This window comes from Macrotis lagotis, chromosome 5 (assembly GCF_037893015.1).
Source record: "Macrotis lagotis isolate mMagLag1 chromosome 5, bilby.v1.9.chrom.fasta, whole genome shotgun sequence".
NCBI classification, from domain to species: Eukaryota; Metazoa; Chordata; class Mammalia; order Peramelemorphia; family Peramelidae; genus Macrotis; species Macrotis lagotis.
Window position 1 is genome coordinate 271,062,505 of NC_133662.1, and position 26,143 is coordinate 271,088,647.

At 45.7% G+C, this 26,143-nt stretch overlaps 1 protein-coding gene across 1 annotated transcript in view; it reads left to right on the top strand.

Annotated features, from left to right (window-relative positions):
• The window catches only part of LOC141490230 (transient receptor potential cation channel subfamily M member 8-like), a 45,032-nt gene extending 19,102 nt beyond the window's left edge, over positions 1-25,930 (top strand). Inside the window, 14 exon segments of the mRNA XM_074190449.1 lie at positions 392-487; positions 1,705-1,834; positions 2,386-2,531; positions 5,417-5,529; positions 6,770-6,818; positions 6,820-6,987; positions 9,351-9,442; positions 12,242-12,383; positions 13,872-14,043; positions 15,965-16,142; positions 19,380-19,570; positions 23,414-23,513; positions 24,060-24,093; positions 25,880-25,930. Of these exon segments, the coding sequence (XP_074046550.1) occupies positions 392-487; positions 1,705-1,834; positions 2,386-2,531; positions 5,417-5,529; positions 6,770-6,818; positions 6,820-6,987; positions 9,351-9,442; positions 12,242-12,383; positions 13,872-14,043; positions 15,965-16,142; positions 19,380-19,570; positions 23,414-23,513; positions 24,060-24,093; positions 25,880-25,930 (1,662 nt within the window).
• The last annotated feature ends 213 nt before the right edge of the window (positions 25,931-26,143 follow it).

Consider the following 26,143-nt stretch of genomic DNA (forward strand, 5'->3'; position numbering starts at 1 on the left):
AGGTTCTTAATAGATGTTTGCTGAGTGAATGAATGAACACTTCATTGTAGTGGGGGATGTTGGAGGGATCTGGGTTGAACTGAGCAGCTGCTGTGACTGAAGTTCCTCCTGCCTCGAAAATTCTCTGATTAACCTGATCCATTACTGAGATCAAATCATGGGAGTTGGCTTTCATGGACTCCTTTCTTCAAACTGTGCAGACCTTGAAGCATGGAGCATTTTCCTAAGGGTTCTTGGGCCTCGTTTTTCATTTTTATAGCCAAGCAAATTTGAGGTCAAGGGACCATTTTTATGACCACTAGTATTTTTCATTTGACTGCAACTTGTAGGTATCTTTAACATTATTCATCTCCATCAATGTTGACCAGATGTCATCCTCCCTTTCTCTCAGGATGTATCCCCAATTACAAGACACCCCTTGCAAGCCCTGTTCATCTGGGCCATTCTGCAGAACAAGAAGGAGCTCTCCAAGGTCATTTGGGAGCAGGTAAGAGCCCTATCCTTTTCCCTCTGCCATTTTCCTCTTTGACTATCCCAGAGCCTGGGTCCTACTCCCAATAGTTTCATCAATGAAATAAAATATTTGTCTTGTAGACGGACATCTTCTAAGTGACAGCTCCCTAAATAACTATCTTACCTCTTATACTCATTACCTGTGTGACCTTGAGCAAGTAACTTCATGTTGCTGGGCCTCAGTTTCCTCATCTGTAAAAGAAAGGATTAGACCTAGATAACCTCTAAGGTTCCTCCCGGCTCTTTATGATATCATGAACTTAAGGGCAGAATACCAAAGTTTGATTTATTATTGAAGAAGCCAAACAATCCCTGTGTTAGAGGAACTGTTGGACTGAATAGTTTGCCTTAAATTCCTATAATTATCCTTTTGCTTTGCTCCCATTTCAGTCTGTCCCTGGTATGTGACTGCTGTGGCTGTCTTTTCTTGGGGACTTCCCTCCCTTGTGGCCCAGCAGCAGCTTGTCTGTAAAATAAGCTAGAGTTGTATCTAAAGGGGAACGGGAGCTCAGAGGTCACACAAGCCAACTTTGCCATCTTACTAAACCAAGGTCCAGGCATTAGAGTACATTCCCCAAGTCCCCCGAGAGAGGAAGTGGCCAGGCTGGCCTTGAGGATCCTTTCTGCTAGCCATCTCAGATTTGGCTACCACTCCAAGTCCTCCAGCTCCAGTTCATATGTATGTAATGGATGGATTTTGAGAGATGACCAAAGAGTGATGGGAACAGAGGCTCAGGAACAGGAGACATTAAGTCATGGTTGTGAAATGGAAAGTTGTCTGGTTTGGCTAAAGAGTAAGGGCCATAGTGGGGAGGAAGGGGAGAAGTGGCTGGAGGGTCGGTCAGGATCAACTGATTAGGAGTCATGAGGAGCCCTCGCAGGCATCCTGAGCAGACCAGTAACCCCTTATTCCCCAGATATCCTTCATTTGAGTAACGGCTAATTCAGTCCATATGCTCCAGACTTGGAGTCAGGAGCTCTGACATCAATTCCTGCTTTGGACTCTTACTGGCTGTGTGACCTTGGGCAAGTCACTCGATCTCTGTGAAGTGGGTGTAATAATAGCACCCACCTCTCAGGGTTGTTGTGATGTTCCCATAAGATATGAATGTGAAGCCCTTGATAAACCTTATATGGGGGTAGAGGGGTGAGCAGACCAATCTTGACATTGTCCTGGTCCCTCCTTCATAGACAAGGGGATGCACTCTGGCAGCCCTGGGAGCCAGTAAGCTGCTGAAGACCCTCGCCAAGGTGAAAAATGACATCAATGCTGCAGGGGAATCTGAAGAACTGGCAAACGAGTATGAAACCCGTGCTGTGGGTGAGTCGGCAAGGAGAGTCCCAGTTCAGCATGGTAGAAATGCAAGGTGCTGGCAGCTTTGTCCTGCCTCTGTGCCTCTGAGACAGAAACCTCCCCTAATCCCAGTCACTGGTCATTCTCTGCCATTCTGTCACTCAGTGCTCTCCCACTCCCAGAACTTTCTGATCACAATAATTGGTTACATTTGTCCAGTCTTTCAGTACTCAGGGGACCTGGCAGCCTGATGCCATCTCTTACTCTCCCCCTGTTTATCCTGCCCATGATTCTGCTAGCTATTCACCAATTTTCTTCTGTATTTTCTTGTTCAAAGGTTCTCTCTCTCTCTCTCTCTTTCTCTTTCTCTTTCTCTGTCTCTCTCTCCCTGCCCTTCACTGTCTCTCTGCTCCTGGGACTTCTTGGTCCCTCTGTGTCCCTTAATACCTCCTCTGTGGCTCTTTCTCTTTGTGTGTCTCCATCTCTCTCTGTTCCAAAAGGCCTCTGTTTCCTTGCATCTGTCTGTCTGTCTGTCTTTAGAGTCCTTCAGTCTAGCTTTGACTCTCTTTGTCTCTTAGAACTCTTCACCGAATGCTACAGCAATGATGAGGATCTTGCTGAGCAGCTCCTGGTGTATACCTGTGAGGCCTGGGGGGGTAGCAACTGCCTGGAACTGGCTGTGGAAGCCACCGATCAGCAGTTCATTGCACAGCCAGGTGTGCAGGTGAGAGCCCATCCCTGTGTGCGTGTGTGTGCGTGTGTGTGTGTGCGTGTGTGTGTGTGTGTGTCCGTGTGTGTGTGTGTGTGTGTGTGTGTGCATGTGTGTGTAAAGGATCCAGACAGTGGGCACTTCCTCCTCAGGTTGCTGGGACATTCATCCCCCATGCTCCTTTTCTATAGAAAAATGTGCTGAAGGAAACTGGTGCCCAGGTTGGGTAATAGCTTCTGACAGCACCCCAGGCCCAACTCTGCAGAGGCAGCTGATGAAGCCCTCATCTTTTCTCTAAGACCCAGGGCCTCCCAGACCATCAGGTCTGTCTCTGAGACAGCTCCAGCCTCAATAGCCTGTACTTGCTCTTATGGACCTGGCTCAACGGCCAGTGACCTGTTTCACAGCAAAAACACAACACTCCCAAAACAGATCTAGAGGTTCTTAGGATTCAAAGCTAGACAGATTCTCACTGACCTATTCCCCCTTCCCCCTCCCACCTTACTCATGAGGAAACCAAGGCATACAAAACCTAAGCCACTTGCCTCAGTATGACATTCCCATATTCGGGGCAGATCATTCCTGTGGACACAGTCTCCTCTGACTATAAGGCTTCTGAGTCTCCTCATCTATCCCAGCTGCTGAGTGCAGTCAGACCTACTATGTGCTCATGCTGGCCCTGGAGAAGCAAACAAAATAAAAGCCATCCTGCCTTCCTGGAGCTCCCTGGATCCCCCCCCCCCCCCCATCATAGGGAAACCAAGCACGTGTGTTTATATAGATAAGATAAATCAGAGGTAGCAGGGAAAGGGGAAGTGCCAGCAGCTGTCTTCTGAGAAAAGTTTCCAAAGGGTTTTGTCTCCTTTTAAACCACTTTTGATTTATTTTGATTTTAGACATTAGACGCTGGACAAATAGACATTATTTCTCAGGTCCGAGCTTGTTTCTCTCCTCTCTCATGGAGGGGACAGTTAGCTGCCTTCTGACAGCCCCTAACCAAGCACATAAACCTGCCGTTCCATCTCAATATTTGACATCCCATTGGACATTTTGATTTACCCAACATTTGAGAGACTTGCAGTAGGAAGTCACTCCAATGGAAGGCCAGCTCCTTGAGGCCAAGGACTTGTCTCTGCCTTTCCAGAACCTTTCTTGGTATACAGTAAGTGATTAATAGACTTATTTGACTCATTGGAATTGAAGGGGTAACAGAAAAAACTCAGGAGGAAGAGGGAGTGGGCTTCTAGGTCACAAACCAATTTTGTATGAACTAGTTATCAGAATCTCAGCTTTGGAAGGAAGCCCAAGAATGTCTAATTCAATATGGACCTAACAAATCCTTTCCTCTCTGCCACACCAGTCAATGGGCACCATCTAGGGATGGCAGGAATGGAGAGGGGTGCCAACTCCTACTGCTCACCTGTATTGCATTATCTTCCTGATCTCAAGCCTCAAGTCACTTCTGCCACTTCTAGGCATTGCTCCTTGTTCTACTCTCAGGGGCAAGAACAAAGCTCATCCCTCTTAGAGCCCAGGATGGTCCTTCTAATACTCGAAAACAGTTTCTCAGGCATCAGAGTCAGTCAACAGGAATTTGTAAAGTGCCTGCTAAGTCACAGGATCTGTAGCAAGCTCTCAGGATAAAGAGAAAGACTAAACCTTTCTCTGGCCCCAAAGAACTTGCATGCTAAGGGCTGCAGTCCGCCCCAGCTTCTCTTCTCCAGGGGCTGGGAAGCCTCAATTCTAGTGGTCCTCCTTACCCCCGAAGCCCTTCACCAACTTATTCACTCTTCTCTGTATTCTTTCCAGTTTTCGCAAGTCCTCCTTAAAATGTAGGACCTGAGCTAACCCAAGGCCCCGATACGGGCTGACCAGTCATAGGCAAGCAAAACTTTGAGCTCCTTGCCCTGGGCCATTCTGTATCCCTTACTGCAGCCTACTTTCTCACCTTTCCTGCCTGCTTCATCATACCTGTGTCTTCCACTGCCCTTGAAGACCAACAAAATCTTCTTTTCAGACACACTAATCATCTCACAACACCCCTCTCATCTAGTGTATGAAATGTCAATTTTGAGACCAAATTTTTCATTTTCTATTTACGCCTTTACAGTCGTGTCTTCTTAAATTCAACCAAAGGTTACCGTTTAGTTTTTTTGGTATCCTGTTTTCTCCTCCAATAAATTGTAAGTCACCTTTTCAGTCCGACAAAGAAGCATGTCATCTCTACTTTTATTCAGGACCTTGGTAAGAATATCAAAGAGCCAAGCTTTATGAGAATGGGGCATGTAGTACCTGCTAAGCATCATCAACAGAGCCGTCTCCTCCAGCCTGAATTCTGATGGGAGTGAGCAGAAGTATATTGGATTGGCCTTCTGCAAATTTTATTTCTCCATTGCCATCAGTAAGGGAGAAAAATAGGAGTGCATATCGGAGAATACTGTCATTTGCTGGTGATTGGTTCATAAGCAAATCATCCAAAGAGTGATTTGTGGTTAGAGATGCATATAGTTTACCAACAGCAAGCCCCCCTGCCCCAGGGCTGGGACCACAGCAAGTGGAGGGTTGAGATGATTCAGGTCTGTGTGGGTGTATTTCAAACTTGAACTCAGACAATTGAGGGTGGGAAAATTGGGGGAATCAGGGGAGAGACAATTGACTTGCTTGAATTATTTATTCCCCACTCTCTCTCTCTCCATTAAGGCAAATAATAGAAAGCGGAGTGTGGCCAATTTGTATTCAGCTCATGAATCTGATTTGGAATATTAGACACTGATTCAGAGTGATGGCATTTTCAGGGTGGGGGCAGTGGTAGAGGATATGGGAAGTAAGTCCTTTGTCCTGTCCTGCTCTTTAGTGTCACGACAGAGGATGGCCTCCATTCTTTTGTCTCTTGCCTCCAGAATTTCCTTTCCAAGCAATGGTATGGAGAAATATCCCGGGACACCAAGAACTGGAAGATCATCCTATGCCTGTTTCTCATACCTCTGGTTGGCTGTGGGTTTGTGTCCTTCAGGTAATCATGAGTTTCCTTAAAGGGCTCAATTAGAGAAGGAAAGTGAATGAAAAGGCAGATGACCCCTTTGGCCTTTTGTCATGCCCCCAATAGGCCTTGGCATGACCTAGTTTGATTTAAATCACATCTTGTCATTTTATCAAAGGCTCCGGGATTTAGAACTGAAGGGGACGTGCATGGTTATGTAATACGGCTCCTTCATCTCCAGAGGAGTAAACTGAGGCCAGAAAAGGTACAAGCTAGGCCATAGATTTAGAGTGAGATGGGTATCAGAGGTCATCTCAAACAACTTCCTGAGGCAGAGCAGAGATGGAAAGGGGATTTGGCCAAGGTTCACTCCTATAGTATTTGGGGGTCTGCACCTCTTCCTATGTCATTCACAACATGCTTCCTTATGCTACAGATTGATATTACTTTCATGTAAGATATATGTGTTTGTATGCTTGCATGTATGTGTTTGCATGTACTTTATTCTACTGAGCTACAAACTCTTTTCCTTAGCATGACCACCCACCGCTGCTTGGAATTTCCCATGGTGACTTGCAATAACAGACTCTAAAAATGCATTGAATTTCAAAAATGACTGGGCAGGTAGCAATATATGTGGGGCACTGAAGGCATTCAATCTGAAGTCATTTGAAGGGAGCATTGATGCATGAGGATGACCTGGGGACATTTGAATTAAATCTTTGTTAGAGCTAAAGATTTAAGACCAGGGAGGGCATCACAGGCCAAGGAGACAGCTTGGGCAAAAGTCTGGAGGTAGGAGGGTGGAGATGCTGGATCCTGAACTTTGGGGTTGATAGTATGAAGTACTGCTTCATTTTGGCAAGGAGAGGCAATCTGAGGGAGCTTGAGCACTTTTGTCTTCTAGAAATAGATTTCTAAACCATATAGAAAAGGGAACAAGATAAGCAGGCTCACCCCAGGAAGAGCCTTATTTGATAGACAAAGGATTTTGGTCCTCAAAGGATTACTGCAGTTTCATTCACTCATCCATTGGACCAGTCTTTGTCAAACCTCTATCCCTCAAGGGTAGGGTCCATTCTATTGGGGGAAACAAATACAAAATAGCTACAGGCAGGTGCAAAGTCATTGGGAATGGGTTGGGTGGACTGGAGAGATCCTTGGGACTTCCTGTAGGTGGTGGCCCTCACCACAGAGGGCCCAGATCCATTTCACAAGAAGGCTCCATTGCCAAAGGTCCTAGCTCTCTGGGTTCTCTTCTTTCCCACCTCAGGAAGAAACCCATCGATAGACATCGAAGGCTTATCTGGTCCTACCTGGCTTTTTTTCACCTCACCTTTTGTGGTCTTCTCCTGGAACGTGGTCTTTTATATCGCCTTCCTGCTACTCTTTGCCTATGTGTTGCTCATGGATTTCCACTCTGTTCCTCACACCCCAGAGCTCATCCTCTACGCCCTGGTCTTCGTCCTCTTCTGTGATGAAGTGAGACAGGTGGGCAGCCCGGTTCCCCAGAGGGAAGCCAGAGAGAAAGGGCTCTGGGATAGCCAGAGGCCCAAGGGAGCCACTTCTAAAACTAATTTTCCTATTGTTAGTAAGGCCTGATGACAAGGAGGGACTTGACCCAATCCCCTATAACTGTGCGACCCTTTATCAGCCCAAAGAACATTCCTTTCAATTCCAACACTTATTTTCTCAATTCCATCCAACAGATAAGTGTTAAACACCTTCTCAAAAGCATATGGCAGGGGTGGGGGGTGGGGGTGGGGGGTGGGGGGAAGACAACAAATAGCTATATAAGGAGATATAAATTACAGAGTATATTCAATATTTTTTGGAGGGGCCTTAGCCTCTAGGGAGAGGTGAGAAAGGTCTCAAAAGGAAGAAGAACTTTGAATTGAGTCTAGAAAGGAGCTTGGGCTTCCAAGAGGCAGAGATAAGGATGGAGAGGATTTCAGAGCTGTGGGGAAGGGCATTCTAGGGGGGTGTGGGGGGACTAAGGAGGAGATGATTACCAATTTGGGGCACTATGAGAAGCTTTTGGAAAATGGGGGTCTGAGTAGGGTCTGATGAATAAGAGTACACTACATAAAGCCTGGGAGGAGAAAGGTGTATCAGAGTGAGGAAGGGCAAGGAAGCTGGGAAGGAGTGGCTATGTTACAAGAATGAGAGCTGAAGCATGAGGAGGTAGAGATGAGTGGGAGGAGACAGGGTGAGGCAAGGAAGTTGGCATCAGAGTATAAAAGGCTTTGAAGGTAAAATTTTTTGAGAAAAGGAATTATGCCAAGGCATCATGGCACAATAGAGAGGGCACAGAACTTTAAATCAAGAGGGCCTAGGTTCAAATCCACCTTATTTTTTAGCTGAGTGACTCTGAGCAAGTCACTTAACTTCTATCTGCCTCAGTTTCCTCATCTGTAAAGTTTTAAAGAAGAGTGTAAAATTCATGACCTCTAAGATCTCTCCTAGCTCTAAATCATGATCCTGTCATCTATGGGTCAATTCCTTTGGCCACCATATAAAAGGAATGTTCTATAAGGAAATTACAATGCTATGAGAGTTGTAATATTTTACACTGGATTTGGTCATCGATTGTAGGAAGGGGCACTGTTGTTTAGTCGTGTCCAACTCTTCAAGACCCCTTGGGAGTTTCCAGGGTTACTGGGGGGGTTTGTCATTTCCTTTTCTGACTCATTTTACAGATGAGAAAACTGAGGCAAATAAGGTTAAGTGCCTTGCCCAGAGTCACACAGCTGGTAAGTGTCTAAGGCCAGATTTGAACTCAAATCTTCAGACCTGGCATTCTATCTATATTCTGCTGTCCAACTTCAGTAGACTTGAGTTTAAATCTAACCTCTCAGGCTTGATTTGGGGCAAATCACCTTCCTTCCCTAGGCTTTCATTTCCTCCTGTGTAAGAAGGAATTGGGCTGGTTGGCCTCTTGGGTCCCCTGCAGCTCTGGATCTATGTCCCCAAGATCCTCTAAGACTACAAGTTCCAGGAGACTGGTAGATCCTCATTGGGTGATGGATCTTCTTCCCTGGTATTTCCCTACAACGATGAAATCACAAGTTTGATTACAACCCCCTCCCTCAAAAAGTGATCAAGCATTCTAGACTCTATAATATAACAATGGCTGGCACTTAAGAACTGCACAAAGATCTCATATAGGGTGAACACCAGAGCTAGAATCCCCATTCTACACAAGATGAAGCTGATGTTCAAAGGCTGCTAAAAAATGAAGCATCAGAGGTCGAACTCTCCTGTTTGCAAGTCTAGAGACAGACTTCAAATGGGTAGATTTGGGTCCATGTCTTGCCTCTTTCACTCATTAACTATATCACCTTGGGCAATAATCTTTGAGGTCTCTTCCAGCTCCACAGTCCTCTGAAACCTATGGGAGAAAGCTGGAGAATCTGGAAAAACAAGATTGGGTGTCATGGATAGATGGAAGAATGGATGGATGGATGGATGGATGGATGGATGGATGGATGGATGGATGGATGGATGGATGGAGGATAGAGGATGGATGGATGGAGGATAGAGGATGGATGGATGGATGGATGGAAGATAGAGGATGACTGGACAGACAGGCATATAGACAAGATAATAGATATGTTTTCCACTTTCAGGTTGACATCAAGAACGGTCATAGCACTTGGGATATTCAGTTATTAGTCAGGTCCCAGTATACCTTTGTTCCTTGAACAGCTGCCTCAGTGCCTCCCACCATCACTAGAAATGAGTTGGTAATGAATCAACGGCAGCAAGGAAAGCAAGTCTGGGGAATGAGGAAACGTGCACAGTCAGTGCTCCATAACAACGCCATTGCATCTCTTCCCTTTTCTGTCCTACAGTGGTACATGAATGGGCTTAAGTATTTTACTGACCTGTGGAATGTTATGGACACCCTTGGATTATTCTACTTCATAGCGGGGATTGTCTTCCGGTAAGACCCTTCCTGGCCTTTCAAAATTCTTCAATGTTTGAGCCCTTCAGCATGCATTTAAATTGAAAAAGTTCAAATTCAGGTACACAACATTGTCTGTGATTGGGGGGGTGGGGGTGGCTGCATCATAAGAAGCTGTGGATGATATCTCCGAGTCAAAAATTCAGCAAGGAGTTTCTGTAACCCAGACATGCTGAGGTCTCCTCTGATGCAAGGTGGATGGCTCTCACCACTAGGAGAGACACTGTGGTCTCAGGAAAGGAGCTCTGGATCTTGGACTTAAAAGACCTGGGCTCAAATTCCAACTCTGTCACTTTCTACTTTCTACCTTGGAAAAGTGACTTGGTTTCCATAAGTTCCAGTTGCCTCATTCATAAAATGGGGTTAATGATGTTTCACAGACTATGTCACAGAATCCTTGGCGAGTGCTGGAAATGACCAAAGAAGGTCAATCTAAGAATTTAAGAGTAGGATAAAGACTCATCAGTGAGGGGGGGGGCGGCAATTAGGTGGCACAGTGAATAGAGAACTGGCTCTGGAGTCAGGAGTACCTGAGTTCAAATCCAGCCTCAGACACTTAATAATTACCTAGCTGTGTGACCTTGGGCAAGTCACTTAACCCCTTTGCCTTGCAGAAAATCCTAAAAAAAAAGACTCATCAGTGCCCTAGTCTAGTCTTTTCACAAAAGAAATCCTCACTAAGACACACTCGAGTCATCACCCCTCCTCTGCTTGGAGATAACCAAGGAGGGAGAACCCCCCCCACACACACCTCTCTAGCAATCTCACTTCTTTGGATGCTCCCTCTGATAACCAAGTTCTGTCCACAACTGCCTGACCATCCTATAAGATTCTAGTAGAATCTCAGGTTATCTAAATAGCAGCATGACCTATAAATGAAGTCGTAGTCCACTTTGATCCCAAAGCTTACAGGAGGGCAATCCTTAGGCATGACAAATTAGAGTCATCTCTTTCTATCCGAAGAGGTTTTTCTGGTAATTCCCCAACTTGCCTTCCTGTCCAGGGCAGGCCTCTTAGGAGGAGTGGGAAACAGTGATGGTAGCTCCTCCGTACATTATTCTAGTCCCAGGGAGAGGCTAAAAGTGGAAAAGCAGCTATGTGAACCTTGGGAGAAGTTGAGCCGTCACTGGAAGGGTTCAAGTAGAGGATAGAGAACTGCCTAGTAGGGCCAGTCTAGAGGGACCATCTGCTTCTGGAGAGGACAATCTAGAGAGAATTCTGCATTTGGTGGGAGGCAGGCTTTTCTAGAGCTTACTAGTCTGTACCTCGCTCTGAGGTTCTTCCCAAGTCTGACTTCTCTGACTCCATGGTCTGTATCAACATGGCTTTTTGCTCAGGGCTTGTGATGATCTGGAAATTTAGAGAGAACAATAAATGCATGGCCTCAGAGCCAATGGATGCCATAGCCCTCAGACTAACTCTGGGTCACCCCTAGGGGACATTTGGATGTTAGAAAAACGTCCCTGCCCCATCTCCTCTGATTGATGAAGTTCAGTGGTTCATTTCTGAGACTTTCAGGCCCACTTGGGTCTTGAGCTGTGTGGACAGTAGAGAAATTTCATGGAGGAATCCATGACAGTCATAAACCTCTAACAGAAGTTAGTAGCTCAGGAAGACTGTTTCTACCACACCTGGAGTGCCCTCCCACCTCACCTTCACCTTTCAGAATCCTGGTCTTCTGTCCAGATTCAACTGAAGAGCTGCCTCCCTCCCCCAGTTCTTCCAGAAGGAAACTGTGCCAAGAGTTGAATGAAGCTAATTGTGATCACTCAGAACACCTAGGCCCTCCCTCTAGATCCCTTCTGGCTTAGGACCATTTCCTAAAGTGAGATCCTCTTGCACTTTTGACTTTGCCCAAGAAATCCATTCAAAGATTCCTGTTCCACATGGAACCTTTGTGGTTGAAGATCCATCTACAAAGAGTCATTGAAGTCCTACTAGGTGCCAGCTAGTGCTGGTGATACACAGAAAAGACAAGCCTTGCTCTCAAGGAGCTTCTATCCTCTCAGCCTGCACCAAGGTCAGCATATTCACAGTGTGAGCAAAATAAAGACAAAGTCATTTAAGAGAGGAAGGAAGCTGGAGGAGGGAATCTGCAAAGCCTCATGTAGAAGTTAGAGCTTGAGTCCAATTTAGAAGGGAACATCACAGGTTGGATATTGCCAGTAGGGAACCGGTGTGTGCCTGTCATCACAAGAGGTGCACCCCAGGCAGCCCTTAACTCTGCAAACCCACAAAGGGAAATTGGCCCCCTCTTCCATCTTTATTCTGGTCCACTGTTCCCAGGACCAAACTGTTATCCCAGTAGGTGAGTTGCCTTCATGTTTTTGGTGAGAAGAGCCAGCAAAGATGTGCAGATCCACACATTTCCTTTGTGGTATCTAAAATGGAAATAGAAGGCTCACCTGTTTAGGGCTGCCAATATGGCTTTTTCCAAGATTATTCCAGCCTCCTTAGTGCTCACATATTCAAGTTTGGCCTCTCTTCCTTGTCAAAAGAGCATATCTTTCTCTTTTTTTAGGTCTTTTTTTTTGCAAGACAATGAGGTTAAGTGGCTTGCCCAAAGCCACACAGCTAGGTAATTATTAAGTGTCTGAGGTCGGATTTGAACTCAGGTCCTCCTGACTCCAGGGCTGGTGCTCTATCCACTGCACCACCTAGCTGCCCCAAAGGAGCATATCTTTCCAAGGACTTCACATCCTTTGTTTTTACTGTGACAAAGTCCAAGCATTTCTAAAATGATTCTTCCTTCCATGCCCTTTTTCCTTTTCTCACTAGGCTCCACTCCTCTAACAAAAGCTCCCTCTATTCTGGACGTGTCATCTTTTGCCTGGATTATATCATTTTCACTCTGAGGCTCATCCACATTTTCACTGTGAGCAGAAATCTGGGACCCAAAATCATCATGCTGCAGAGAATGGTAAGATTCATGACAGAAGAAAGTGCCCTGCCCAAGGGTTCTGACCAATCAGGAAGACAATTTGTGCATAGAGAGGTTTCCAAGGGCCGAGCCTCAGGGTAGATATCTTGTGGTGCTGTCCCAAATGGGTCTTCTCCAGGCAGAAGCCAGACAAAAACTGACACTGGCCAATTGACCCAGGGAGCTTCTTGGGCTCAGAAGTTGCTTTAACCATCCATCAACTGACTGCAACATGTCTGGGAGCTGGCAATAGCAGCTTGGTTTTCTTTAGAAAGAAATGGAAATCCATGACTCCACAGAACCTTTCCTTATCAGAATGAGGCCAATAATAATTATTATTACTAGAGCCAACCTTCCTAAAGACTTAAGAATTGTAAAGCCCTTTGCATAGATTAACTCATTTGATGCAAATTTAGTGATAGTAAACTCTCATCCTTGACTTCTAACTATACCAGGGTCCAAGACTTTCTACCTTGATTAAAAATTATTCAGAAGCATCAAGTACCAGGATGATTTCCATACATTTCCTCTGCTTAACTTTACATTTTTCTATACATCACCTTAAACTCATGAATGGATAGAGTTGGCTCTGGAGTCAGAAAGACCTGAGTTCAAATCCAGTCTCAGACACCTACTAACTGTAAGACCCAAGGCACTTAACCTCTGTTGGCCTCAGTTTCCCAAATAGCAAAATGAGTCTAATAGCAGCAACTCCCTCAAGGGTTACTGTAAGGATGAAATGAGATTATATTTGCAAAAAGTGCCCAGCCATAGTAGGGGTTATAAAAGTGATCCTTCTCTTCCTGATTCCTCTCCCAGTTGAATTTCTTGTCGTTTGATCATTGTTTTTAAAAAGGAGACACTTTTTCTTTTTAAGAAAATTTAAGGTTCTGAGACCATAGGTTTGGAGTTGGAAGGGATCTTCAGAATCATTATCTGGTCCTCTTTTTGGAAAGGAAGAAAAATCAAGGCGTAGAAAAGTTAGGCGGTTTGTCCAACTGATCCCCACTCAGGTCAGCGGCGGACTGGAGATTTGAACCCAGGGTCCCTGACTCAAGACCCATTTCTCTTTTACAACGTCATATGTGAGGCAGTCTTCCAAGGACGCAGCAAAAATAGAATTTCTTCTGATATTTGCAGACTTTTAGCCATTGGGACGTGAAGTTTTTTCCATTCTCAGAGAGGTGCTTCTGAATACACAGCCTTTTCTGCGGGCAGAAAGGCCAGGCTCAGGCCAGCACCCAGGGCCTTTCTGGTCTGGCAGAAGAAGCTGGGGGGCCCAGCCTTCTGAGCCCAGATCAGCTCCATAGCACAAGGGATGGATTGTTATGACAGGAAACAAATCAGCCAGTGCCTTGGGCGGACTGAACTGGGCCATCCTCTTGCATGTTGAGCAGCAGTGACCCTTCCACAGGTGCCGAGGAGGGCGGGTTCCCTCGGGAGGTGCCACCTGAGCTGCTGATGGGTTTTCCCGTCTCCCTCCTCTAGCTGATCGACGTCTTCTTCTTCCTGTTCCTCTTTGCCGTCTGGATGGTGGCCTTCGGAGTGGCTCGCCAGGGCATCCTGAGGCAGAACGAGCACCGATGGGAGTGGATCTTCCGCTCGGTGATCTACGAACCCTACCTGGCCATGTTTGGCCAGGTGCCCAGCGATGTGGATGGTAAGCAGCAGCAGCCAGGGTCAGGCTTGCATGGGCCTGGCAGGGGCAGGCTGGGGCCTACACTGTGGGGGGGGGGGGGGGTGGTAATCCCCCCCCCCCCCAGCAAAATATAAATGCTTTGATTTTGTTTTGGTTTTGAATTTGTCTTCATTTGCCTGGAAAAGCAGGAGGTGAATAATTGTGGAATTGCTGGATGGAGTTTCAGAGAGGCGTCCTCAAGCTTCAGGCTCTTCTCAGGATTTCTTTCATTCCTGGGAGAACATGGCTGAAATAGGCTCATTCCCCCATCGGAAAGCTCGTCCAAAGAGGAACTCTTTCCCATTAGATCTCATTTCCTCAGCCTTACCAAATGCTCCAAAAATTGAAGCCCATGAAATTGTCTTTACCACATAGATTGATGGCCTCAGAAGGCCATGAATACCTTCACAAAAACAAATCGCTTTATATACCATTTCCAGCAGCAGGACTTTCATTCCCTAAGGGATCTGCCTAGCTCACCTCCACCTTTGTATCCAAAGTCCCTGGTACATAATAGGTGATTAGTCAATGCTTGTTCATTGGTGCCCTGGAAAGAAGCCCAAATTTAGAATTGGAAAATCTAGGAGCAAGTCCAAATTTTGCCTTTTACTACCCATGTCACCTTGAGCAAGCCACTGGACATCCCTGACCTTGAGCTCCTCGGAGGGTCTCTTCTCCTATAGAATCAACACAATTTTCAACTTTAATAAAATTCCTACCTGGCCGTTACCTTCCCTCATCTGCTTCCTAGGGATCTTGTATGTGATCTGCAGGTATTGCATTAAACTGGAGGCACCTGGAGGGCAGGGACTGTTTCTCTGTCTCTCCAGCCTTCGCCAAGACCATAAAGCGACCTCTTGGTTGCAGTGGCCATAGGTACGGATCATTTCTAAGCCTGACCCTGCAAGATTTGGTGACTCAAATACAAGGTTCCTAGAGTCTTATCAGGGAGGTACCAGAGCTGTCCTCTGTTGGGTCATAACCCCTCAGTACCCTGGCTGGCCTCCACAGATTTGTCAATAGGTTCACAAAACACTGTATTACGTGCACTATCACCTATAGATAAACCTCCAAGTTACCTCCGATTGAAGGGACCAGTAGGGACTAAATCTGGGATTCCTCTGGATGAGTGAGCTCCCAGGTGAGGAAACTCCCTCCAGCTCTCCAGGTGGGCACCTCCTTCTGCAGCTTCTAGTCTTTGGAAGTGCTAGTATGCTAAGTGAGGAAGAGAAATGCCCAAGGTCGCAGGAAAGGCCAGTATGAGTCATAACTTGAACTCAAGTCTCCTGAATCCAAGGCTGGCTCTCTGTGGGCAACAGCTCCAAATGACCCCAAACCACCCTGCCCCCTCTTCCTTCAATCACTGACTGAAGATCCATGTTGGTCTTTTGAAGGAAAAATGTTTATGTGGTTTTCATTAGCAAGGGAGTGGAAAGGAAGCTGCCAGGGAAGCCCTCTCTGGAGTCCTCCCTGCCCAAGGGCAGCTTATAGCAATCATCATGTATGTAGTCTTGGTTTGCCTGGTGCTTTAGAAATGTTACCTTAATGGATCTCCCCAGGGCCCCTGGAGATTGGAGCTATTATTATTCCCAGTTTACTGATAGGGAAACTGAAGTCTGCAGAGATTAAGTGGCTTGTCCAGAGACACACAGCTAGCCCAGTTTAGGGACCAGATTGGGTCTCAGAATATTCATCTGCCATTGTTGAAACACCCCCATTGTTGAGCCCCCTTTGCCCCCCTCCACTCCACCCTCATTAACTTCTCTCCCTCTCTGTCTCTCTCTCTCTCTCTGTCTGTCTCTGTCTCTGTCTCTGTCTCTGTCTCTGTCTCTGTCTCTGTCTCTCTCTGTCTCTCTCTCTCTCTCTCTCTCTCTCTCTCTCTCTCTCTCTCTCTCTGCCTTAGGCACCACTTATGATCTTTCCCATTGCACTTTCACGGGGAATGAGTCCAAACCTCTGTGTGTGGAACTGGATGAAAACAGGATGCCCCGATTCCCTGAATGGATCACCATCCCCCTCGTCTGCATCTATATGCTCTCGACCAATATTCTGCTTGTGAACCTGCTGGTTGCCATGTTTGGGTATGTCCTGAGTTAGCTCCAAAATGGAGGGGCAAAGAAAGGAGGTCTTCAGGCTATGGATGGTAATGTAGGGACTGTACTCCCAATATATTCCTCCCTCCCTCCCTCTCTTCCTCCCTTCTTCCCTCCCTTCCTCCCTCCTTCCTTCTCTCCTTTCTACCTTCCATCTTCCCTCACTCTCACCTTTCCTTCCTCCCTTTTCCTGCATAAGCTTGTTTTAACCACTAAGTGTTAAACACTATATTAGGCTCTGGGGTTTCAAAGATAAAATGAAATCATCCCTGCCCTCGTGGAACTTCCATGGTTACACCAGTAAATTAGACAAACTGTGGGGAGGAGGAAGTTGTAGCACTTGGGGGAACACTAGGGTTTGAATCCTGCCTCTTCCTCTTAAGGTGCCTTAGAGGAAGTCATGACCCTGGCTGCTTCTCTGTATAAGAGAACGAGACGGGAGGTGAGAGGAGAGGACATGGAATTGAATTTGCTCCCTTGGGCAAGTCACCTCTTTGAACCTCAGTTTCTTCATCTGTAAAACAAGACAACCTCTGAGGCCCCTTCCAGATTTAAATTATATGAACTCTACAAAGGAAAGGGGTAGAACAAATGAAGTCACTTTCTCTTCTGGATTCTAGATCCTGGAGCTACTTCTAAATTTGAGAGTGGCCTTCAACCAGTCCCTTTCCTCCTTTGAGCCTCATCTTCCTTAACTGCAAAATGGGGATGGTGAACCACAAGACTGCTAACGTTTCTTCTCCCTGGAAGCCCATGATCCCATTAACCTTAAGCTGTCAGCTTGGCCCTATTGGCGAGGAGCTGTTAATGACCATCTAAACACACCCATGGGGGACTGCAAGCGGTGCCCACAGTTCCCTTGGCTGGTATTCAAGGGTAAAAGATGCAACTCTGCAAAGGTTCTGCAGGAAAGCATCCCTTACAAGTCTGTGCAGATTCTCAAGCCTCAGAAGACTTCCCGTTCCCTTCTCCCTAGACACCAGCTCCCAGGTTCGACCTTTGAAGCGCAAAGCGGCCTCTGCAAGGGCATTTCCTCCTAGAGACCAAATTACAAGAGTTACCTGAGAAAAGTGATGTGGTTGGTCCAGTGGGAAGACACAAAACTGAATTTAGAAACGGAACTTGTGTCTAGATCCCGACCCTGGCCCTTAGGACTTGGGCAAGCTTGGACAAATCCCTTCACTTCTCTTGCCTCGGTTTCCCCTTCTGTAAAATGAGTGGCTGGGATGATTTGGCTTTAAGGTCCCCTACCCCTCTATTCTCTGCCCTTTGGTGGTGTGCTTCTCTCACTTTACATTTTCCACTACAAAGCACCAACAAGCCATTTCCTTCACAGAACTGAAAGCTAAGTAGATGTTTCAAACTTAATGTTTCATTTTATATGGGGACAAAAGGGTGTGCTTGTTTCCCAAAGGGTTTGGGCTGATCTTGAGTCTCTGAAAAGAAAGCTGTTCCAGGGCTCTGTTCCGACAGGCAGAGTCAGGAGGCCTAGAGACCCCCCAAACCTCCCGCCTCTCGTCCTTCTCTAAGCTTGGATCCCCTTCATCGCTGCCCCATGAATACCCTCAGGACTCACCCCAGGCCCACCTCCTCCCTGCACTCCTTCCTGAGTCGGTCTCCTAGCTATGGGTGTTCTCCTGAGCCTTCAAATATTCCTCTTTGTCGAAATTCTCCTGCACTCATTCATTAGACAAGCATTTATTTAGCACCTGCTGTGTCCCAGGAAATATCAAAAATTCTGGTGATAGAAATATAAAAACATGAAATGTTCCTATTCCTCTTTTACCGGAAGCTTACATTTGAATGGGGAGAAATAGAAAACACCAAGTTCACAGTTCTAAGGAAGATTCCCCTTTAAATCTCCTACCGAGTCTGAAAAGAATACAATTCAATTCATCAGGCCTGAAGGCAAAAGTGAAAGGCTTCCTGCCCTCAGGGAGATTACAATTCATTTTTCATTTTTAATTCGGGTCCCCAATTTTATCTGTGTGGAGAGTTCTCCAAGCAACACAGAAAGAATCTTATCTCCTCTCTAGTCCCAGAGAGTGGTCTGAGGCACGGAGTTTAAGAGACTTGTCCAAGGTCACACAGACAGCTTTGGCAAGCCAGATCTCCTCCCTCCAAGTTAGCTGCCCCCCCATCTGTGCCAGGCTGCCCCTCACGTTTTTATACTAATGAACAGAATTAAACTAAAGAAACATTGGAAGGATTTTTATCTTTTAAGGCTTTTGGATCTTCTTATATTCTTTATTATATTCTTTTTTTTCCAAACGGAAATTGAAAATGGCAAATTGTTTGTTTCTGAACTGGCCCCTCCCGTGTTCTAAAGGCCTATTGAACCATCCTCTTTCCACAAAGCCATCCCTGCTTCCCATGTGCAGGAACAATCTTCCTCCTCAAACGTGGCAATGAGCTTGGATCCCCCCCCATCTCCTACAGTAATTGGACCTGTAGCTGTCTAATGCCCTGATCATGCAAAATCATGGGTTAGAGGCAGCTATGTGTGTCTTCTCAACCCTACGGACTGTGAGCTCCTGAAGGCAAAAGGCGCATGGCGACCTGACCTTCACAGGCCCGTGCCCAGAGAGCTGGTTGCTTTGTTGTGTCTGACTCTTCAGGACCCCATTGGAGGTTTTCTTGGCAGAGAGCCTGAAGTGGTTCACTATTTCCTTCTGCAACTCATTTTACAGATGAGAAAATTGAGGCATGAAGTGACGTACCCAGGGTCACACCGCTACTGTCTGAGGCCAGATTGCAAGGAAGGAAGGGGAGTGTTGCTGACTTCAGACCCAGTGCACTGTTGCACCCTTATCGGGTGGAGAGCTCTGCCTGGAATCTAGATGAGCTGAGTTCAAATTCCTTCCCAGATACTTGCTAGCTGTGTGTCTGGAAATATTGATTGACCTCATCTGGGGAAGTTTCCTCATCTCCCAAGGAGAGAGGATAATAACCCTGGCTCCACTGGGTTATCCTGCAGAACGAGTGAAGTCACAGAGGCAAAGGGCTCTCCAAGCCTTCCTCCCATGGCCATCCCTCCAGCCGCCTGCCCCGGCCCAGGCCCAGGCCCAGGCCTTTTCCCACCGGGGGAGCCTGTCAGAAGGCAGGATGTGGGGGTGGAGAGACAAAGGGGAGCTGGGTCACAGGTCACGAAGCCTCCAGCTGGTGGGGGGCACTGAGGCAGGAGAGCCTGGAGGTCGAGGTCCAGCCTGTCATTCTCCCCGCCAGGTACACCGTGGGCATAGTGCAAGAGAACAACGACCAGGTGTGGAAGTTCCAGCGCTACTTCCTGGTCCAGGAATACTGCAGCCGCCTCAACATCCCCTTCCCCTTCGTGGTCTTCGCCTACTTCTACATGGTGGTGAAAAAGTGCTTCAGGTGCTGCTGCAAGGACAAGCACGTGGGCTCCTCCGCCTGCTGTGAGTAGGCCGCCCACAGAGGCCCACTGGGCCGGGAGCTCGGCCACATGGCGCCGTGACTCCACACTGAACTATTCGGTACTGGACAGGGAAAGAGACAGAGAGAAGAGAGGAGGGGGAGAGGGAGAGACAGTCAGGGAGATACAGAGAGAGATAAAAAAGTGGGGAGAGACAGAGACAGAGAGAGAGAGAGAGAGACAGAGAGAGACAGAGAGAAGAGAGAAGGGGGAGAGGGAGAGACAGTCAGGAAGATACAGAGAGAGACAAAAAAGAGAGGAGTGGGGAGAGACAGAGACAGACAGACACAGAGAGAGAGAGAGACAGACAGAGAGAGACAGAGAGAAGAGAGGAGGGGGAGAGGGAGAGACAGTCAGGGAGATACAGAGAGAGATAAAAAAGTGGGGAGTGGGGAGAGACAGAGACAGACAGACACAGAGAGAGAGAGAGACAGACAGAGAGAGACAGAGAGAGAGAAGAGAGGAGGGGGAGAGGGAGAGACAGTCAGAGAGATACAGAGAGAGATAAAAAAGAGAGGAGAGGAGTGGGGAGAGAGAGACAGAGGCAGAGAGAGAGACAGAGAGACAGAGAGAGAAAGAAACAGAGAGAGAGAGATGAACTTTGGAATCAGGTGAACCAGGGGCAACTCAGAGAACCTCTCTGGGCTTCAGTTTCCTCATCTGTTAAATAAGGGAGTGGGACTGCATGCATCTTAATATTCTATCCAGTACTAAAGCTATGTTCTATGATGAACCTGCATTGACATATTTAGCAAAAGTGCTTATTTGGGGATAAGACAAGCCTGGTGACTTTTTTGCCCTCCTCATCCTCCTTGACATCAATTCCTCTCCCTCCTAAATATTTCCAGTTACCACTTCTCAAATGGCTCCCAGGCTGAATACTCAACTCATATCAAACTTCTGTCTGCAAGTCCTCAAGCCATTTCTTAAAATTTAAATCTAATTATCTTTTGTCTATCTTCATCCTTTAAAAAAAAAAACTTTATATCATTGACATGGTTGGTCACCCTCTCCTCCAAAATATCCTCTCTTCCCTATCTTTTCATGACTCTCTTCTCTCCTAGATCTCCTCTTACCTAGCTAGCTCCTCTTTCATAGTCTTCCTTGCCGAATTAGTATCCTTGCTCCGCCCCCTAAGCATGGTTGTACCCCACGATTCAGTCCTAGGACCTCGTTCTTTTTACTCTATAGCCTCCTGGTGAGCTTATAAACTGTCATGGATTTAATTCCCAGCTTTCTGAAGGTGCTTCCCACGCCATTTATTCAGTCCAAGTATCTCTCCTCCATTCTCTTTTGAGCTCACATCCAGAAAAGAATGGATTTCCAAATGTTATGTCTCTGAAGTTCCCAGACACTTGAAATTACTTTTAACATGAGACAGTAGCCCTTTAAAGGAATAACCTTGGTCATTTCATCTCATCTGTAGCACGAATCTGTTTCTAAGAAAAACAAATGCTGATTTAAGTTTACCTTGACAAAGTTCATTGATCCAAGTCTGCACAGACTTCAAAAAGAAGCAATACTGAAGCTGTCTGACTCAGAGTTCAGAGGGAGCAGCTGCTTATTTGAATGTGATGAGAATATGAAGGAAATGGGAAACAATGGTCTATATATGGCTAAATGAAACAGTAGAAAGCATAGAGGATAATATGGACACCAAGACTGTTCTATGATTATGGGGAAATGCAGTTTATCTGATCATGATCATGAGAAGTCAGTCATTAACCACAAGCTCAGTTGCTTTCCTTGGCAGAAAAGACCTGGAGACTGACCCCCCGAAATAAAAGAGAAAAGGTTGGATTTCAGAACTTTGTTAAAGAGAAATTCTCTCTCTCTCTCTCTCTATCTCTCTCTCTCTCTCTCTCTCTTTCCATCCCTCCCTCTCTCTCTGTCTCCCTCCCCCCACCTCTCTCCTCCCCACCCCACCCCATAAAGAGAGTCTATGGGCTTCCCAGGCAGATTGATTGACCAATGAGAGTCCAAAGTCCTCTCTTTGGCCACATGCTGCCTAAAGGAAAAAGAAATGGCCATAATACACTCTGCTGCTCTGCTGACATTTTTCTACTGAAGAGAAGGAAGCTAGAGGAACTTTTCTTCTTGCAACCTGTTGTTTCTGAAAGATGGAGAAGAGGGGAAAGAAGGTGCAGAAAAGCAGAGTTGAGCAGACATTTTTCAGCTTGCCAACAATTATCAACTTTCTCCTAAAGACTGGAGCAGGCAGTGGAAGGCATCAGAGAAAGTGGCCTCTGGAAGTCTCACCTCCTCTAGTTGCCATAGAGAAGCAGGCCCAACTCAGGAGAAGGGTCATTTAGAAGCAGCTGAGATGGAAAGCCACCCCATGAATCAGTTGCCCAATGCCCAAATGCCAGAGCCGGTGAGGAATCAGTTTCAACTTAGCAACAGTTTGGCACCAAAGGTCACCAAGGAACTTGGCCACTCACTTCCTGAGACACAAAGCTCCACCTGTTTCGAATTCAAGTTGGGAGTAACTGAAGTGTATGAGTTGTCACCATTCTTCCTGACAGGTTTCCATAAGTGTATTTCACTCTTCCATGCTGAGAGAAGGCGTCTTAACGCAGATTTATAGGAATTGAAATCTGCCCATTATTCCTGCATGACAAGGACCTATGGTGGGGTTATTATTGCTTTCATCTTACTGTTGAGTAAATAGTTAAGATTGAAAGTTCTGTCTTAGTGAGAAGCTGGGTTTGTGCCAATGGAATAAGCCACATGGAGGTTTCAGAGCTATGGTGGTGAGTAGGAGTAACCTGAAGAGTTTATGTGTAATCACAGAATAATGGCTTTTCTCTGAGAACCTAAGGGCATGCTGAGATAAGCTAGCCAACCTAGAAAACAATTTTTTCAGGAGATTAAATGTCAATGCCAGCATCATCAGCTACCATGTTAATGCAATGGAATGTTTCTCCCCCATAAAAAAACGACTTCTGACAATCGAGATGAACTTATAGAATCCCTCCTATTTGTCAGTATGCTTGGAATACAGAGGAAGTCATTCATTTAGCTTAATACTTTTTAGCAGTTGATTTTAGAGAACTAAAATCTCTGACTTAGACTGAGAACCAAAGTCTAAGAATAATGGTCTAAACCCCAGAAGCAACATGGAAAGAAGATGAACAAAATGGGGACAAAAGGACTTGGTTCCATTCTCATTCTGCCTTCACTCACTGTGGGACAGTGAGTAAGTTGCTTAACTTTCCTGAGCTTTGGTTACTTCATCTGTGAATGAAGATCATAGGTTGGAAGACCTTAAGCACCCTCCCAGCTCGAAAGTCTAGAATTCTGTCCTGGAGCCCCTTGTTCTACACTCTGATGGATCAAGGTTGTTGAACCAGACAGATGTGTCTATAGAAGAGTAACAGAAAATGACTAGTGGCCATTGATTGGAGGCTGCCAGCAGGCCACAGGCAAATGCAGATCATACAAGACGCTTTTACCAAGCACCAATTGTAGACAGAAACCCTGAAGAGTTGTCCCTCCCCTCAAGGAACTGGTTCTTGGCCTTCATGATCGAAGACCAAAATGGCATCACTATGTAAGAGACGAATGTCAATGTGTCCAACTGTGGCTGCTCAGCCCAATACGAGCTTGGAATGCTCTACCTCAGGCTGGGCACCGGGTAGTCCATGGGAACACCTAGGGTGGGTCCTCTAAACGTAGGGATGTCACGTTTTCTTGAGCTGCTTCATTTCAAGGAACTAAACTTCTGGGGAGGGGGAGGACAAGATATTAACACAAATAAATATGTTTCTGATCATTTGGAGAAGGAGAAAGCACTTATGGTTCTTTCTTGCCTTTTTTACTCAAGGTGTAACAAATGAGGACAATGAAACTCTGGCATGGGAAGCTGTAATGAAAGAAAACTACCTTGTCAAGATTAACACCAAAGCCAATGACCATTCAGAAGAGTATGTCCACTTTCTTCTTGCCATTTTTCAGGTGTTCCTTTTGTTCTTAAGGCCAATGGGGCAGCTAGGTGGGAGAGTGGATAGAGCAATAGTCTTGGAGTTAGGAGAACAGGAGTTAGAATCCAATCTCAGACACTTGACAACTAGTTGGGTGACCCTGGGCAAGTCACTTCACCCCGATTGCCTCCCATCCAGGGCCATCTCCAGTCATCCTGATTCCTATCTGGCCACTGGATCCAGAGGAAAAAGTGAGTCTAGTGTCTTAGCACAGCCCCTTCCCTCAAAGCCAATTCATGTGCTTGTCATGACATCAACTCCCTGATGTCATGTTCTTCTTTGAGAACAAAGGACAAAATCCAAACAAGGCTATTGAGAGTGCCCAGTTTCCTCTAGCCCAATCTCCCTGGTCATTTGGCAAACTTATCTTTTGGAAAAAATCAGTTGATTATTTCTCTAAGGGAACATGAAACTTTGTTGGGAAGGCATTGACCTATCAGAGAGGTTAAAGAATGAACTTTAACAACTACTGTTTCCTCCTCCTTGCAGAGTGTATCATCGATTTAGACAGCTGGATACAAAGGTAGGATGCTCTTTATGAGAGGAGGGGAGGGAGGCCTGGGAGGAGAAGCTGGCATTCATCTCCATTATCTCACTTGAATCTAGCGAGGTAAACCTGACCACTCCCAGGAACCAAGCACATGTGATTATATATTTGCAGTGTAAAAGGAATTTGGAGGTCATCTAGTTCACCCACTTCATTTTACAGAGGATGAAACTGAGGCCCAGAGAAGTTAAGTGAATTGTCCAAGATCATAAAGGTCCTCTGACTCCCAATCCCAGGTTCTCTACAGTTACACTCAGCAATCCCACAGGCCAGGTCTGGCTTTAAATGCTTCTTCTGTGAAGTCTTGGTACCACATTGGATTGCAAATTCAGTGCTGGAAGAGATATTAGAAATTCCGTAGTCCAATCCTTTCATTTTATAGGGGATAAAACAGAGGCCTGAAGGGTGCAAACCCAATAGGGTTCAGTCTTTCAACAGCAGAATCATGATTTAAACTCAGATGCCAAGCCAATCATTTTTCTCCTATATTAGGGACCTTCTCAGCCTCCTGGGAATCACAATCTAATCAGTTTCTGAATAATGGAAGCATAATGATTTCCTTAGAAAATCATTTGTCTTATAAAGGCCAGAGACAAGGATAGTTGGGGTTAGATCCATGAATTTTTAAGAAGAACAAATAGAGCAGGCACTGTCAGAGATATAACACTGATCACTGTGGACCATTATTCTGTCCTTTGTAACATTTCATAGACTTCTTTGTAATTTAGAAATAGGAGAATGAAGTCTTTTGGGCCAGGATTACATGGAATTCACGTCATGAAATCTTATCATCTACCCTATTCGGAGAACCCACTGCTTACCTAGCTATAAAGTGTGTTCAGACAATTGTGCAGTCAATAGGCATTTATTAAGGGCTTACTGTATGCAAAAAGATAGCCTAAGTGTTGAGAAAACAAAGAAAGGGGAAAAGAACACCGAGAAGGCAACAAGGCAATTGTTATCTACATACAAGATGCTTACATGGTAGATGGAGGGCAATCTCAGAAGGAACAGGACTTTTCCTCTTCAGACAATTCAAGTCCCCAGTGACATTTTTGACCACTTTAGGAAATGTCTCATGGTTGTCACAAATCAAGAGCAAAGGATACTTGGTGACCAGCCCAAGACTTCCCTGATATCTCTGTTGTGTTAGTAAAAAACAGGGAAGATTCCCCCCACTCTGGGGAACTAGTGGGAGGATCTGAGCAAAAATGAACAGATTAACAGGCAAGAATTGATTAAGGTCAGCATCCTTGGAGAAAATAAGCCAGTTGGGTAGACATGACATTGGATTCATATCACTTTTATCGGTCATCCAAAACCAGATTTATGAATTAAAATTAAAACCAGCTGCACATTTCATGCCTGACAATCAGGGGAAATATCCATCATTGAGATTCACTTGCTTTCATGCATACAGTTTTTCATGACCAGGTCTGGGGAGCAAGGCACCACATGGGTATAACTGTTTGCAAGCAACATGTTTTTGGGGATCAATTCTAACACCTTAATGATCAAACCCAACCCATTATCTCATAAGCGTGGTCTCTGGGAGGGCAGCATTCATTTGCTAACACCTTACCTATTTTCTTTGGGGAATATGGGATGGAGTGTGGAATGAATGAAAATAACATGTAAATCCACAGTCCTCCAAACTTGATTTCTAAATCCATCCCAAAGGTAAGACACAGTGCAAGGATGAGGAATGTCTGCTAATTTGTAATTAATACCAATCCTGGGTTTTTTTTTTCCTTTTTCAAAGCTGAATGATCTCAAAAGCCTTCTGAAAGAGATTGCTAATAAAGTCAAATAAACTAAGACAAAACTCAGTCATAAAACACCAACTGCATCTCGGTAAGTGTATTTCCCAGGCTTCTTTAATCTGGAATCACACAACATGATTTGAGTTTGCTTTAAAACAGACTTTCTTCAATTAAGTTTCTCGATAATGCATGACAAAGCTGAGGACTGTTTAGGAACTCTCCCATTCATTTAAAATTCTCAAACTTGTGTTACATTAGAATGA